Source organism: Pleurodeles waltl, chromosome 3_1 (genome assembly GCF_031143425.1).
Source record: "Pleurodeles waltl isolate 20211129_DDA chromosome 3_1, aPleWal1.hap1.20221129, whole genome shotgun sequence".
NCBI lineage: Eukaryota > Metazoa > Chordata > Amphibia > Caudata > Salamandridae > Pleurodeles > Pleurodeles waltl.
Genome location: NC_090440.1, coordinates 4320565 through 4336334, shown reverse-complemented (window position 1 = coordinate 4336334; position 15770 = coordinate 4320565). Strand labels below are relative to the sequence as shown.

Sequence of the window (15770 nt, the reverse complement as noted above, 5' to 3'; positions counted from 1 at the left end):
GGTGCTGAGGGCTGTGCACCCGTGGGGCCTGGTTGCTCTGTCACCCTGGGATCGTGTTGAACAACTGGAGGTATGTGGGAAGCTGGCTCTCTATCTGGTGCACTAAAAAAAGTACACTGTGCAGAGAGTCCAGTGGAGCCCCAATTGGTTTGCAAAGGCGAAAGTATATAGGTCTAAAGCTCTATTCGTGGTAGTGTGGGCGAGCAGTTCGACTTATCAGAGGGTAGTGCTAAGCATGTGTTGTACTCACAGAAGCAATAAATGAGGCACACACTTAAGAAATGACAGACCAATTTAGAAAAATAACACTTGTTTTTACATATGTAGTAAGTTTTCAAGCACAAATTCTTTGCAGTTTCAAAAATCAACACTGCAATTCTTAGAGTTCTTCAGTGTTAACCAATGGAGGAAAACAATGTTCAGCAAACACAGGGTAAACAACGACTTACAAGACCCATCTCAGGAACAAAGATGAGTGCTGGGCACTGATCAGAACCACACCAACAGGTCACCCTGGGCAGCACTGGGGCGGCCAGGTTCAGTAAAGTATCGGGTGCCCAATGGTTTCCTATGGGAGTTTGGTCCTCGTGAAGACAAACTGCAGGCTCTTGCTAGGAAGCGAGTCAGGGACAACTAGCAGATAGGTTGTAGATTTGGGGTGCTTGGGGATGTAGTTGCACCTTTTGTCCTTTTCTCTGGGGGCCAGGAGCGAGGGATACAGTGGTGTCCTTAGACATCGAATTTTCTCATCCAGGAGCACTTGCAGTCAAGGGGTTCTGTGTGTTGAGGCTGCAGGCATCGCCGGGTAGTCCGGAAGGGGTGGACCCAGGGAGGACTCGAGCTCTTAGGAGCTAGTAGATGTCATTGGCACTGGTGACCCACCTCGGTTCGGGTAGTGGGTGATGGGTCACTGGTTGCTGGAGGTGTCAAGTTTTCTCTCACCACAAGGCTGCAGAAGGGGGGCCTGCATGCAGAGGCTGCAGGCGTCTTGGGTGAGTCCAAGATGGGTGAGACCACACTGGACTTGGTCTGTGGACAATTGGGAAACCATGTTGGGACCATTGGTTGCCTTCACATCGGGTCACGGACGTCGGGTGCAGTGGTCACTTCTGGTGTCGGGTCTGTGTGGTTCCAGGGGCTCCGTGTCCTTTCTTGAGGCTTTGTTGCAGAGCAGGTCTGGTGCTCACGGGAGACTAAAGTATTTATGGAAGATAGGACCAGTCAGCTTTTTAGGCAGAGTCCTCAGTGGTCAGCAGGCAGTCTGACGAGGTCAGTTTCTTCTTCTATGCCTCTTCTTTCTGCAGGTACCCTTGTCTTCTTAAGTCATCTGGATCTGACTTCTAGGGTTCAGGGTGGCCACCTAAATAGTCAATTTAGGGGCATTACAGAGAGTACCAGTTGGTAGCCGGTGGCTACCCCCCTTTAGGGTGACTACACCCTTTTATGACTGTAGGAAAATACCCTCTTTCTTGGCATGGTTACCCCCGTTTTCTGCCTGATGTCAGTGTGTTTGACTGTGTTCACTAGGATCCTGCCAACCAGGTCCCCAGTGATTATGCTCTCTCTCCCAAAAGTCTGTATTTCACCCACAATTGGCATACTGGTGCCCCCTTATAAGTCCCTAGTATATGGTACCTAGGTACCCAGAGCATTGGGGTTTCAGGGTATCCCTATGGGCTGCAGCATATATTTTGCCACTCGTAGGGAGCCCATGCAAAAGGTTCTACAGGACTGCCATTGCAGCCTGCGTGAAAAGGTGCAAGCACGCTTTCACTTCCATTTTCACTGCACCAGGTCACTTATAAGTCATCTATATGTCAGGGCTTCCAATCCTGAAGGCTGGGTGCAAAGTACCTGTGTGTGAGGGCACCCCTGCACTAGCAGGGGTGCTCCCACAAACTCCCCATTTTCCCAGACTTCGTGAGTGCGGGGATGCCATTTTACACGTGTACTGGACATAGGTCACTACCCAAGTCCAGCAACATAATGTTTACTCAGAACATAGGCAAGGTTGGTATCAAACATGTTGGAATCATACCCAAAGGCTTTTGCAAGCATTGGTTGTCTGATTCCACGCACTCTGGGGGATCCTTCGAGGACCCCCAGTATTGCCATTTCAGCCTTCTGAGGGTTTCCAGGCAGCCCAAGCTGCTGCCACTTCCCAGACAGATTTCTTCCCTCCTGTTGCTTGAAAAGCTTGAGCCTAGGAAGGCAGAACAAGGGATTTCCTTTGGGAGAGGGGTGTTATACCATCTCCCTTTGGAAATAGGTGTTACAGGCTGGGGAGGGGTAGCTTCCTAGAGCCCTTGGAAATGCTTTGAAGGGCACAATTGGAGTCCTCCTTGCCTAAACCAGTCTACATCGGTTCAGGGACCCCCCCCAGTCCCTTCTGTGTTGCGAAACTGGACAAAGGAAAGGGGTGGTGCTCAGAGCTCCTCCAGAGGGTCCCTGGGTTTTGCCATCTTGGATTCAAGGTTGGCAGGGAACTCTGGGAGCATCTGAGTGGCCAGTGCAGGCAGGTGACGTCAGAACCCTCCCCTGATAGGTGCTTACCTGGTTAGGTGACCAGTCCCCCTTTCAGGGCTATTTAGGGTCTCTCCTTTGGGTTGTTCCTCCGATTCGGATTTGCAAGTCTCCAGCAGGAATCCTCTGCATCCTCCACTTTGATTTCTTACTGAAGAAACTGCATCTGGACTCTTCAGGAAGATATAAGCTCCAACAAATAAGCAAGATGCCTCCTGCAACATTGTATCTTCGGCTCCTTCCAGCAGCTGCAACATTTCCCCGGTCGTGCATCCTCTGAGGACAGCCCATCTTCAGCCTGCATCAGAAGGAAGAAGGAATCTCCCTTGAGGTGAAGGAGTCACTCCCTTGCTTCTGCAGACACCAACTGCAATGACAACTGGCTGTGTGGATCCCCTCTCCTGCTGAACTGCGTGGATCCTGCATCACGGGTGGTGGACTGAAGTGGTCCCAACGGTCCTCTCTTTAAGCTGTCCAACTTTGCTGGAGGTAAGACCTTGCCTCCCCACACAAGGCAGTACCCCCAAGTACCGAGTCTTTTGCAGCTGCCAAGGCATGTTGTCATCCTTCCTCCAAGATCTTTGTGCATCTTGTAGCTCCGTCCCCAGCACTATATCCTGCAATGCACAGCTTGTGACGCACAGCTTCCTGAGGGGTTCTCCAGCGGTATGGGAGCCTTTGTTGTAGTGCTGCGTGGACCTCTTCTGCAACTTTCTTGTCCCCATCCTTTGGGACTCCTGTGTGCGCTGCCTGGTCTTCTGTGGGCTCTCTGTGTCGCTGAGGGCCTCCTCTGCCTTCCCATCCTGGGTAGAGTCCACCTGGTCCTTCCTGGTCCCCGGCAGCACCTCTTTCCACTAACTGCACGTTTTGCGTGTGCCAAGGCTTGTTTGCAGAATCCGAAGACACAAACCCGACTAAAATCTTCCTTCCTGCATGGGACATCGCCTGTATCCTCCAGGAACTCAACTTCATCTTCTCCGATGAAGTGCTGACTCTCCTTCATTACCGTCAACTCATCTCTTGCACCTTTAGTCTGGTGGGTAGGAACTTCTTGGACTTGGTCCCCTTCTTCCACAGGTCCTTTCGTACAGGAATCCACTGTTGGTGTCTTGCAGTCTCTTCTGGGTTTTGCAGTTTTCTTCTTCTCTTCTCGGTCTGTGATCTGGGGAATTTACAGTGATTTACTACTACTCTCCTGGTCGCTGGAATGGGTTGTGGTCACTAACCTTTGTGCTTTTCTAGTACTCCCAGCTCCCCTCTACACACTACACTTACCTAGGTGGGGGACATGTAGAGACTGTGCTGTAACCATCTCTTACAACTACAGACTGCGCTGTACAGCATCTCCTGCATGCCCAGACTGTACTGTAACAATCTCTTACAAGTACAGACTCCACTGTAGCAATCTCTTACGTGTACACACTGTGCTGTAACAATCTCCTGCATGCCCAGACTGTACTGTAACAATCTCTTACAAGTACAGACTCCACTGTAGCAATCTCTTACGTGTACACACTGTGCTGTAACAATCTCCTGCATGGACAGACTCTGCTGTAACAATCTCTTACATGTACAGACTGTGCTGTAAATATCTCTTACATGTACAGACTCCTCTGCAAGAATCTCTTAGTTGTACAGGCTGCGTAGTAACTATATCCTGCATGTACAGACTGTGCTGTAACAATCTATTAAATTCTTAGGCTGTGCTGTAACAATCTTTCCCATGTACAGACTGTGATGTAACAATCTCTTAAATGTACATACTGCTCTGTAACAATCTCTTTCAAGTACAGAGTGCGCTGTGACAGTGTCTCCTGCATGTACAGACTGTGCTGTAACAATCGCCTACATGTACGGACTGTGCTGTAACAATCTTTTTCGTGTACAGACTGCCATGTAACAAACTCGTATATGTACAGGCGTGCTGTGATAGTGTCTTCTGCATGTACACACTGTGCTGTAACAATCTCTTACATGTACAGATTGTGCTGTAATAATCTCTTACATACACAGGTGTGCTGTAACAGTATCACCTGCATGTACAGGCTGTGCTGTAACAATCTCTTACATGTACAAACTGTGCTATAACAATCTCTTACTTGCACAGGCTGTGCTGTAACAATCTCTTACATGTACAGGGCGTGCTGTGACAGCATCTTTCATGTACACACTGTACTGTAACAATCTCTTACAAGTACAGACTGTGCTGTAACACTCTTTTACAAGTACCGACTGCTGTAACACTCTCTTACATGTACAGGCTGTACTGTAACGGTCTCCTAAATGTACAGGCTGTGCTGTAACAATCTCTCATATTTACAGACTGTGCTGTAACTATCTCCTGCATGTACAGACTGTGCTGTAATAATCTCTTACATGTACAGGGTGTGCTGTGACAGTATCATCTGCATGTATAGGCTGTGCTGTAACAATCTCTTACAAGTACAGACTGTGCTGTAACAATCTCTTACGTATACAGGTGTGCTGTGACAGTGTCTTTCATGTACAGACTGCACTGTAGCAATCTCTTACAAGTACAGACTGTGCTGTAACACTCTCTTACAAGTACAGACTGTGCTGTAACACTCCCTTACATGTACAGGCTGTGCTGTAACTATCTCTTGCATGTACAGACTGTGCTGTAATACTCTCTTACATGTACAGGCTGCTCTGTAGCAATCTCTTACATGTACAGAATATGCTGTAACAATCTCCTATATGTACAGACTGTGCTGTAACAATCTCTCACATGTACAGACTGCGCTGTGATAGTGTCTCCTGCACCTACAGACTGTACTGTATTATCTTCTAAATGTACAGACTGCACTGTGACAATCAATATCTCTTTGTTGATGTTGGAGCTGCTCTTGTATGTGGAACCCAAGAACTGTTCCCTTTTGCAGGAAAGAGATATGATATCTTTTTGAATGTTTTTCTTTCAGATAATCTTCGATTGACATATGTTACTGGACAGCGTTTATTTTACCAAGAAAGTGATATTCCACAAGGGGGTAAGTGTCTGATGAAGTGTTGTGCAGACACCAGGATCTGTGACTTCCTGGTCAGACCTCTCGACCAGGGGTCTCCAACCCTTTCTGTGGTGAGAGCTACTTCTGATCAGTGAAAATCATTGTGAGCTATCGAAGGCCAAACAACTTGCGCATTAGTACCAGACACCTCCATGCCCAGCTTCCTTGACTTTAAGCCTAATGGTTTGAAGAAAGTACTGTGACTAGGGGCGCTGAAAGGGCCGCCCTGCGTGTCAGTAAGAGCATGGTCTTTGGGATGTATGAACACGTATACATGTGAAAGGGCTCCCCTGCGTGTCAGTAAGAGCGTGGTCTTTAGGGATGTATGAACACTTGTACATATGAAAGGGCTCTCCTGCATGTCAGTGAGAGCGTGGTCTTTAGGGATGTATGAACAGGTGTACATATGAAAGGGCCGCCCTGCGTGTCAGTGAGAGCGTGGTCTTTAGGGATGTATGAACAGGTGTACATATGAAAGGGCCGCCCTGCGTGTCAGTGAGAGCGTGGTCTTTAGGGATGTATGAACAGGTGTACATATGAAAGGGCTGCCCTGTGTGTCAGTGAGAGTGTGGTCTTTGGGATGTATGAACACGTGTACATATGAAAGGGCTCTCCTGCATGTCAGTGAGAGTGTGGTCTTTGGGATGTATGAACAGGTGTACATGTGAAAGGGCTGCCCTGCGTGTCATTGAGAGCGTGGTCTTTAGGGATGTATGAACACGTTTACATATGAAAGGGCTTCCCTGTGTGTCAGTGAGAGCGTGGTCTTTAGGGATGTATGAACACATGTACATATGAAAGGGCTACCCTGCGTGTCAGTGAGAGCGTGGTCTTTAGGGATGTATGAACACATGTACATAAGAGAGGGCTACCCTGCGTGTCATTAAGAGCGTGGTCTTTAGGGATGTATGAACACGTGTACATATGAAAGGGCTGCCCTGTGTGTCAGTGAGAGTGTGGTCTTTGGGATGTACGAACACGTGTACATATGAAAGGGCTCTCCTGCGTGTCAGTGAGAGTGTACTCTTTAGGAATGTATGAACACGTGTACATATGAAAGGGCTGCCCTGCGTGTCAGTGAGAGCGTGGTCTTTAGGGATGTATGAACAGGTGTACATATGAAAGGGCTGCCCTGTGTGTCAGTGAGAGTGTGGTCTTTGGGATGTATGAACACGTGTACATATAAAAGGGCTGCCCTGCGTGTCAGTGAGAGCATGGTCTTTAGGGATGTATGAACACATATACATATGAAAGGGCTGCCTTGCATGTCAGTGAGAGCGTGGTCTGTGGGGCTGTATGAACACGTGTGCGTATGAATGGGATACATGTGTATGGGTAACTCAGAGCCTCTGCCAAAGGACATACCTTTCACCATATTTGGCACTGTTACATGTATAACTCAAACAAACAACCATTGTTTTAAGTGGAAGAAATTTAAAGGTGAAAATAATTCTTAAAGTGGAAAATTTTTGCACTTGAAATGTTTCCCATGTAATCAATGACTTTTTTTCAGTTACAAAGATGGCACCGCGTTCCTTTTCCCCAGGGCGGTAGAGACCGCTGTTTGTAAATGCAACACTTTGAAAAACAAATGAGAACATTAAAATGGAAAGCTATCTTAATCATAAGGTATCTTTTCATTTTAATTATTATAATTATCTTCAATTTAAACAAGTAGAGAAACATCATGGTGTTCTCACCTCCAGTATTGAGCTGACAAGGACTTTCATTCAAGAGTTAAAAACCTCAGTGCTTCAGTTCTTCACCTCTGTGCCCTGGGTCATGGATCTGACCCCAGCACTGCTCCTTATCAGGCCCTGCTATCTGCAGCCTGATTATAGGAGAGTAAAATAAACACAACCTTCCCTTCACTTTAAAAGGAAAAATGTGACCTTGTGCTTTTTTTAAATGAACTCCAGGCTGTGAGCTACTCTTAAGGGGTCTGGGAGCTACTGGTTGTAGACACCTGCCCTAGACACTATGAATCAATGTGTAATTTAAAGTAGCGTGACCCAGACATTAATGTCCAGTTACAAGCATTAGTTGGGGGTATTGTGTGAACCAGGTAGACTGACATACATTGGTTGCAGTTACTGTGGTCTTCAGATATCAGTCTCTGTCGGTGACAGTCAGTGCATAATACAGATATTCGGATCTGTCAGTGTATGATACAGACATCTGTACCTGTCAGTGTTTGATACAGACATGGGTTTCTATCAGTGTATGATACATCTGTATCTGTCAGTGAATGATACCGACATATGTACGTTCAGTTTATTTGACAGACATCTGTACCTGTCAGTGTATTATACAAACATGGGTTTCCCTCAGTGTATGACACAGACATCTTTATCTGTTGGTGTATGATACAGACGTGGGATTCTGTCAGTGTATGATACTGATATCTGCATCTGTCAGTATATAGTACAGACATCTGTACCTGTCAATGTATGATACAGACATGGGTTTCTGTCAGTGTATGATACAGACACCTGTAACTGTCAGTGTATGATACAGACATAAGCATCTGTCAGTGTATGATGCAGACATAGGTTTCTGTCAATGTATGATACAAACATCTGTATCTGTCAGTGCAAGCTGCAGACATCTGTAGCTGTCAGTGGATGATACAGACATCTATGTCCATCAGCGTATGATACAGACATGGGTTTCTGTCAGTGTATGATACAGACATCTGTACCTGTTAGTGAATGATACAGACAAGGGTTTCTATCAGTGTATGATACAGACATGGGTTCCTATCAGTGTATGATACAGGAATGGATTCCTTACAGTGTATGATACAAACATGGGTTTCTATCAGTGTATGATACAGGAATGGGTTCCTTACAGTGTTTGATACAAAGATGGCTTTCTGTGAGTGTATAATACAGACATATGCGCCTGTCACTATATGATACAGACACCTGTAACTGTCAGTGTATGATACAGACATGGGTTTCTCTTAGTGCATGATACAGACACCTGTAACTGTCAGTGTATGATACAGACATCTGTAACTTTTGGTGCATGATACAAACATGGATTTCTGTCGGTGTATGATACAGAGATGGATTTCTGTCAGTGCATGATACAGACATGGGGTTCTGTCAGTGTATGATACAAACATGGATTTCTGTTGGTTTTTGATACAGACATGGATTTCTGTCTGTGTATGATACAGCCATGGATTTCTGTCTGTGTATGATACAGACATGGATTTATGTCTGTGTATGATACAGACATGGATTTCTGTCGGTATATGATACATACATGGGGTTCTGTCAGTGTATGATACAAACATGGATTTCTGTTGGTTTTTGATACAGACATGGATTTCTGTCTGTGTATGATACAGCCATGGATTTCTGTCTGTGTATGATACAGACATAGATTTCTGTCTGTGTATGATACAGACATGGGATCCTGTCAGTGTATGACACAGACATAGATTTCTGTCCATGCATGGTTCAGACATCTGTATCTGTTTGTTTATAATACAGACATGGATTTCTGTTGGTGTATGATACAGACATGGATTTCTGTCAGTGTATGATACAGACATCTGTAACGTTTGGTGTATGATACAGACACAGGTTTCTGTTTGGTGTATGATACAGAGATGGATTTCTGTCGGTGTATGATACAGTCTGTTGGTGAATGATACAGACATGGGATTCTGTCCATGTATGATACAGACATCTGTAACATTCGGTGTATGATACAGACATGGGTTTCTTTCAGTGTATGATACAGACATCTGTATCTGTCAGTGTATGATACCGACATCTGTACCTGTCAGTGTGTGAAACAGAGATGGGTTTCTGTCCATGCATGGTACAGACATCTGTATCTATCTGCGTATGATACAGACATGGGTTTCTTTCAGTGCATGATACAGACATCTGTACCTGTCAGTGTATAAACAGAGATGGGTTTCTGTCCATGCATGGTACAGACATCTGTATCTATCTGTGTATGATACAGACATGGGTTTCTTTCAGTGTATGATACAGACATCCATATCTGTCAGTGTATGATACAGACATCTGTACCTGTCAGTGTATGAAACAGAGATGGGTTTCTGTCCATGCATGGTACAGACATCTGTATCTATCTGTGTATGATACAGACATGGGTTTCTATCCATGCATGGTACAGACATCTGTAACGTTCGGTGTATGATACAGACATGAGTTTCTTTCAGTGTATGATACAGACATCTGTATCTGTCAGTGTATGAGACAGAGAGTGGTTTCTGTCCATGCATGGTACAGACATCTGTATCTTTCGATGTATGATACAGACTTGGATTTCTGTTGGTGTATGATACCGACAGTCTGTCAGTGTATGATACAGACATGGATTTTTGTCAGTGTGTATTACAGGCATCAGTATTTTTCAGTGTATGATGCAGACATTGGTTTCTGTCAATGTTTGAAACAGACATCTGTATCTGTCACTGTATGATACAGGCATATGTGGCTGTCAGTGTATGATACAGACATCTGTATCTGTCAGTGTATGATAGAGGCATCTGTATCTGTCGGTGCATGATACACACATGGGTTTCTGCTGGTGTATGATACAGACATGGATTTCTGTTGGTGTATGATACAGACATGGATTTCTGTCAGTGTATTATACAGACATGGATTTCTGTCGGTGTATGATACAGACATGGATTTCTGTCGGTGTATGATACAGATATGGATTTCTATCAGTGTATGATACAGACCGTCTGTCAGTGTATGATGCAACCATGGGCTTCTGTCAGTGTGTATTATAGGCATCGCTATCTGTCCATGTGATATCTCAGTATAAGTCAGTGTGTGATATAGACGTTTGCCCCTATGGGTGTGTGATATAGACACCGGTACCTGATGTCCGGTTATCCTTTGTGCTTTAGGTGACATGCTGGAACGTAACTTGTTTTGCAGTTTATTCCCTCTTGTCTGGGCCCTTTCTTACACTTCTTCACTCACTTGAGGAAACTGGAGGTGGATTCATGGTTTGGTTCTCAGCTTGTGAATGCTTTGCCCCACAGTCCTCTCTTGATGTTTTCATGTCAAGAGGCCATTGAAGCTGTTCCTCAGCTGTGTTAGTTCTGGGCCACCAACACTCTGTCTGATGGCACATTTTTAGGGCTGGTTTAGTTCTTTGGAAAGACATGTTATGAATTCTTCAAAGTACTAAGAAATGTACAATGAGAGAGTGGGTTTTGGGTCAAGGCCCTTCCGCCATTGCCTTTAATGTGTTTGTCAAGACCGGGCATTGCTTGCATGGCCTGGTCATCATGACAGTTTGTGGTGGTGACAGTACCTCATGTTTGTTTCATTTGGTTTCAGAGATGGGCCTTCAAGTAATCGTTTTGTCAGACTTTGATGTGACGTAGCTTGTTACTTAGAATCTGTGTGTGTTTTGTTGTATAGCATTCTGACACATGGACAGTTTAATCGCAGTTTTTGACTTTTTACTTCACAAAGTAAAGATGTTTTCACACATAAGCTTTCTTAAAAATGCAACGAAAATACTGGTTTGTTGGAAGTATCTACCATGTAATGTTAAATTATGGGTTTTTCATATAGGATACCAGGGCTATTCAGTAAGTGCCCTCCATCTTCATCTGTTTACTTTACTTTCATGATAACATGTTGGATTGGCACCTTTTTTCTTCACAGGCTCATGCATTAAAAAGTCAATGAAAATACTGGTCCTTTCTCAAAATACCAACTCTGCAATATTTCATGCCTCTTAATTTCCCCACTTGCAATGCAAATGACATTCTCTGATTTGTTGCTGTAAGACTCTCCCTTTAGGGCACAGCTTCCCTCTGCTAGCGCAGTCTGTTCAGACAACGCGCTCCAGGTTCCGTGGATGTTGTGGTCCAAGATGCTGCTTCATTGTGGGGTTTTGTGTTTAGGATAACTAGGAACAGCACACAGTGTTGCCCATCATTGCCAAACCCCTCCCACTCCACAACAGACCTGGTGACGCTACCAGTCCAGTGCTTGTTGCGTTTGACGCTTCCCCATCCTCACCGTTGGCAGAGTATTCAGTAGTGCCTGGCCAGGAAGAAGAAGTTTCTTTTTTACGTCATTCTTTATTGTCACAAACTCTCCACTGTGAGACTTCTTTCTAAAAAGATTTCCTTCAGGCCATCAAGAAAGGTAAACCTCGAGGTGGCTTGCATACGTAGGACGAGAGCACATTTCACAGGGCACTTGCACCCTAAATTGTGAGAAGTTCAAATGCCTTTATTGTATGAGTTGCCAGAAGAGAACAGAAGAACTGATTGATTTTTCATTTGGAAAAAAGAAAATGCTTCCCTCACTAACGGAGTCCTGTCCCATTGCAAGGATAGCATTTAGCATTTTTCACTGACCCATGCCATTAGGGTTATCTTGGCAGTGATGGGTGGTGAAAACTGACTTCTAATTCAACTGATCGAAATTAGGTCGGAAGAATTAGAAGTGTGCCTCAGACGGCCCTTACTCCACAGGACTGTCTGAGGAGTTTGGCCACTGCAGTGATGGAGTAGTCACCACCATGGCCAAACTTAAGGTCCACCTGTCTTTAAATCAGGTGGCAGAACACTATGTTAGTGGGGTAGTGAAACACTGTCGCCATTGTGATGGAGTTCCCACTCGCGAACATATAAATTGGGCCCATAGTTTCGATTGGACATTGAGTGTGTGTGTAATCACTTCTGAATTCCAAACTCTCTACCACTTCCTGCAATAACATTTGACTTCTCCCCTTCACCTACCTTTGAGACACTCTAGTGTACGAAGGGAATTACTTAGTTTTAAGTGCTGGTTTGAACAGGTGTGTTAGAAATTGGGGTCTCTAGTTGGCAGAGGTATACACCCTTGTCCAAGTAGGAACCACAATAATAGTCAGGGTAAATCCAACACAATCCAAATTATCCTGTACCCATCGTCTGGTAGCTTGGCACTAAGCAGTCAGGCTTAATTTAGAAGGCAATGTGTAAAGTTTTGTGCAATAAATCATACAGTAACACAGTGAAAACACCACAAAAAATACACCACACAGGTTTAAAAAATAGATAATGTTTATCTGAATAAAATAAGGTCAAAATGACAACGATCCAATAAGCACAAGTAGAAATATCACTTTTGAAAGGTTTAAAAGAGTCTCAAACCTGAGAAATCAATAGTTGTTTCTTTGTAGCACACAGTATCTGGGATGTGTAAAAAATAACGACGCACGGGGACCACAGAGGAGGAGTTGCGTGGAAAAATAAGGTGTTGCGTCGGATTTTCCTACGCGGCACATACGATACGTAATTTATTTCCATGCTGCAAGGGTTTGCATCGTTTTTCAAGCGTGCAGTCTTGGTTCCTCAATGAGATGCGGAGATATTTTGACGCCCAGGGACGATGCATTGAAAATCCTTGACGCACTGGTAGAAGGAGCAGGCGCTGCGTCGACCCTGTAGGTGATGCATTGAATTTTCTGTCACAAGTCAGATGCTGCGTTGAATTCTCAATCGGGAAGTCGGTGCTGCATCGTTCCAGTCGGCGATGCAGTGTTTTCTCAGCCACGATGCAGGCTTTGCATTGATTCTGGCAATACCAAACATGACAGGGCCACTCCGTCCAGATCAGAATCTACCACTGACAAGTGTATGAGGTCTAATGCAAGTCTATGGGAGGAGCAGGCCTCACAGTAGTGGAAAACAAATTTATGACATGCAAAACTTATAAGTACATGTCCTGCCTCTTACCTACATAGCACTCAGCCCTTTGGGTCACCCAGGGCCTACCTTGGTGATTAATTATATGTAGAAAAAGGGGAGCCTAGGGCTTGGCAAGTACTTCTAAATGCCAAGTTGAAGTGGCAGTAAATCTGCATACACAGGCCTGAGACATGGTTAAAGAGCTACTTATGTGGGTGGGGTGGGCGTGGCTTGCCGGCTAAGATGGCGGGCCCAAGTTAAAAACGCTCCGCAGCGACACCCCATTTATCCGCAAATTAAATGGATTTGGGGAGCCGATCGGGGTCTGCAACAGCGCTCATCCGATTACAGGATCCCCCTGGAGCTGGGGGAACAGTTCGGGAGTGCGGCGGACTCACCTGGACTGTTGGCGGGGCGACCGGCCTGCGCAGGAAGAGATGAGGTGCGGCTTGCCATGGAGATGCCGCGCGGGCCGGGCCAGACGAGACTGGTCCTGCACGGCGGATTCCTCTGGCTTGGGGGAAGCAGTGGAGCCGGAGGAGTCATGGGAGGCGCCCGACGCGGTGCTGCCCACTGGACTGGGCTGAGTGTGGAGGAGCCAGGACTGCCTGAAAAAGCTAGAGGTAAGTGGCGGTCTCATTCGGCAGTGTGAGTTCAGCCAGAAGGTGCTGGGCCTGGCGGCGGCTGGCCTCACAGGCCTACTAGAATCAGACTCCCCGGGCACTGAGGCTGAATCTGAAAGGCTGCAGCGGAACAGAGGGCAGAGTGTGGAGAGGCCTTGGGGCCCATTTGACAGTGTGGCCCTGCAGAGGTCCATTTTACCACCCCCCGGTGACGGAAGAGGGGAGCAGCCAGGACGGTGCCTGCTGCGGGACCCAGAGCTGTGGGCTGGAGTGCATGGACACTGCTCCGTTTGACCAGCTTCTACACCCTACATATTTTTAGCTAACCAGCTGGAATTTCCGATCATTCTTGCAGCTGATTTGTAGTGGTGGTGAACTGGTGAGACTCCTGTACAGCTGGCCACAGCAGAGAGGGAGGCTGCTTGTGCTGCTGCGCCTGGACTGTAACATTGTGCATGCAAGCGGGCCTCCTGCATGGACGGTAACACACGGGGTCCCACGCCTGTGACCTGTGCCATAACACAGAGCCCCCTCCTGGGCGAACACATGTCAGGAGCGGGTCGCCTCCACTCTGGAACCGGAGCCAGACTGTAAACGCCGCGATCGGAAACTCTGTCCCTGGATGGCACTAAACTGGATTCGGTGCTGAAGGCTGTGGAGTACATAGGCACCTCTCTGGAGCAAGACCGAACCTCGTTGAAGGGCAAAATTGACAAGGTGGCCAGTGATCTCACCCTCCTACATGCGGGCCACCACAAACTAGCAGATAGAACCCACACACTAGAGGATCAGCTCTAGGACCTAATGCCTAAGACGGACCAACTGGAGGCTTCACTGCAAAATGCATTGGATCGAATAGGGATGCTCGAGCACTGAGTAGAAGATGCAGAGGGTCGCACTAGACGAAACAACCTCAGAATAATAGGCCTACCGGAAGGTGCCGAAAACCCAGACACGGTTGCTTTCGGTGACTCCTGGCTTCGGGGGCTGATGCCGGAGAGCTCATTGATGCCCTTTTTCTTGGTTGAACGAGCCCACAGAGTCCCTATTAGGGCCCACCCGTCAGGCGTTGGACTGTGTCCATTCCTTCCCTGGCTTTTACATTATGCAGACAGGGATATTATACTATGGGCGGTGAGAACACTACCTCCAATCCGCGTGCACAGTGCCCCTGTTATGATATTCCCAGATTACACCATTGCCATACAAAGAGAGCGTGCATCCTTCCTGACAGCCTTGCTTATTCGCCAAGACCAAGATCGAAGCCATATTATGGCAATCCATTCCGCAGCCAGGAACATACTCCACACTTCTCGGGAGATTCACTCTGAATTTACTGAATACTATCAGTCGCTTTACCGCTCCGCGGTGACAACGGACCTAGAGGTGGGGGCTGACTTTTTTTCAGCACTTAACTTACCCCGATTGTCGGATGACCAACGAGCAGAGCTGGAGGCGCCTCAGACATTGGTTGAGTTGTGTGAAGGTATACGAGCACTATCAGCAGGCAAAACACTTGGCTCAGACGGTCTCCTGTCCGAGTTTTACAAGTCTTTGTCTGTAGCGCTTGTGCCCCGTCTTCTCTCTCTTTATGAGCAAGCACTGCAGGAGGGGGGCTTACCGGCTTTCCAGTGCGAGGCGCTGCTGGTGTCGCTCCCTAAGCCGGGCAAAGACCCATCTGAGCTGGGCTCCTACAGGCCGCTAGCAATGCTCAATACTGACTACAAAATTCTGGCCAAGATCCTGGCAGTTTGTTTGGCAACTTTGGTCCCGTAATTGGTGCACTTAGACCAAAATGACTTTGTGCCAGCACGGGACACCTCGCACAATATCCGGCGCCTATTCAGAGTCATGCAGTATTCAACGCGGGATTGCCCTCGCGCAGGATGTCTA

The 15770-nt window shown here is 46.5% G+C and overlaps 1 protein-coding gene across 2 annotated transcripts in view; it reads left to right on the top strand.

Annotated features, from left to right (window-relative positions):
- Positions 1-15770, top strand: part of AGBL2 (AGBL carboxypeptidase 2) — a 466988-nt gene that overhangs the window by 317577 nt on the left and 133641 nt on the right. For both annotated transcript variants that reach the window (XM_069221603.1, XM_069221604.1), the window contains exon 18: positions 5466-5534. In XM_069221603.1, the coding sequence (XP_069077704.1) occupies positions 5466-5534 (69 nt within the window). The remainder of the gene's footprint in view (positions 1-5465; positions 5535-15770) is intronic.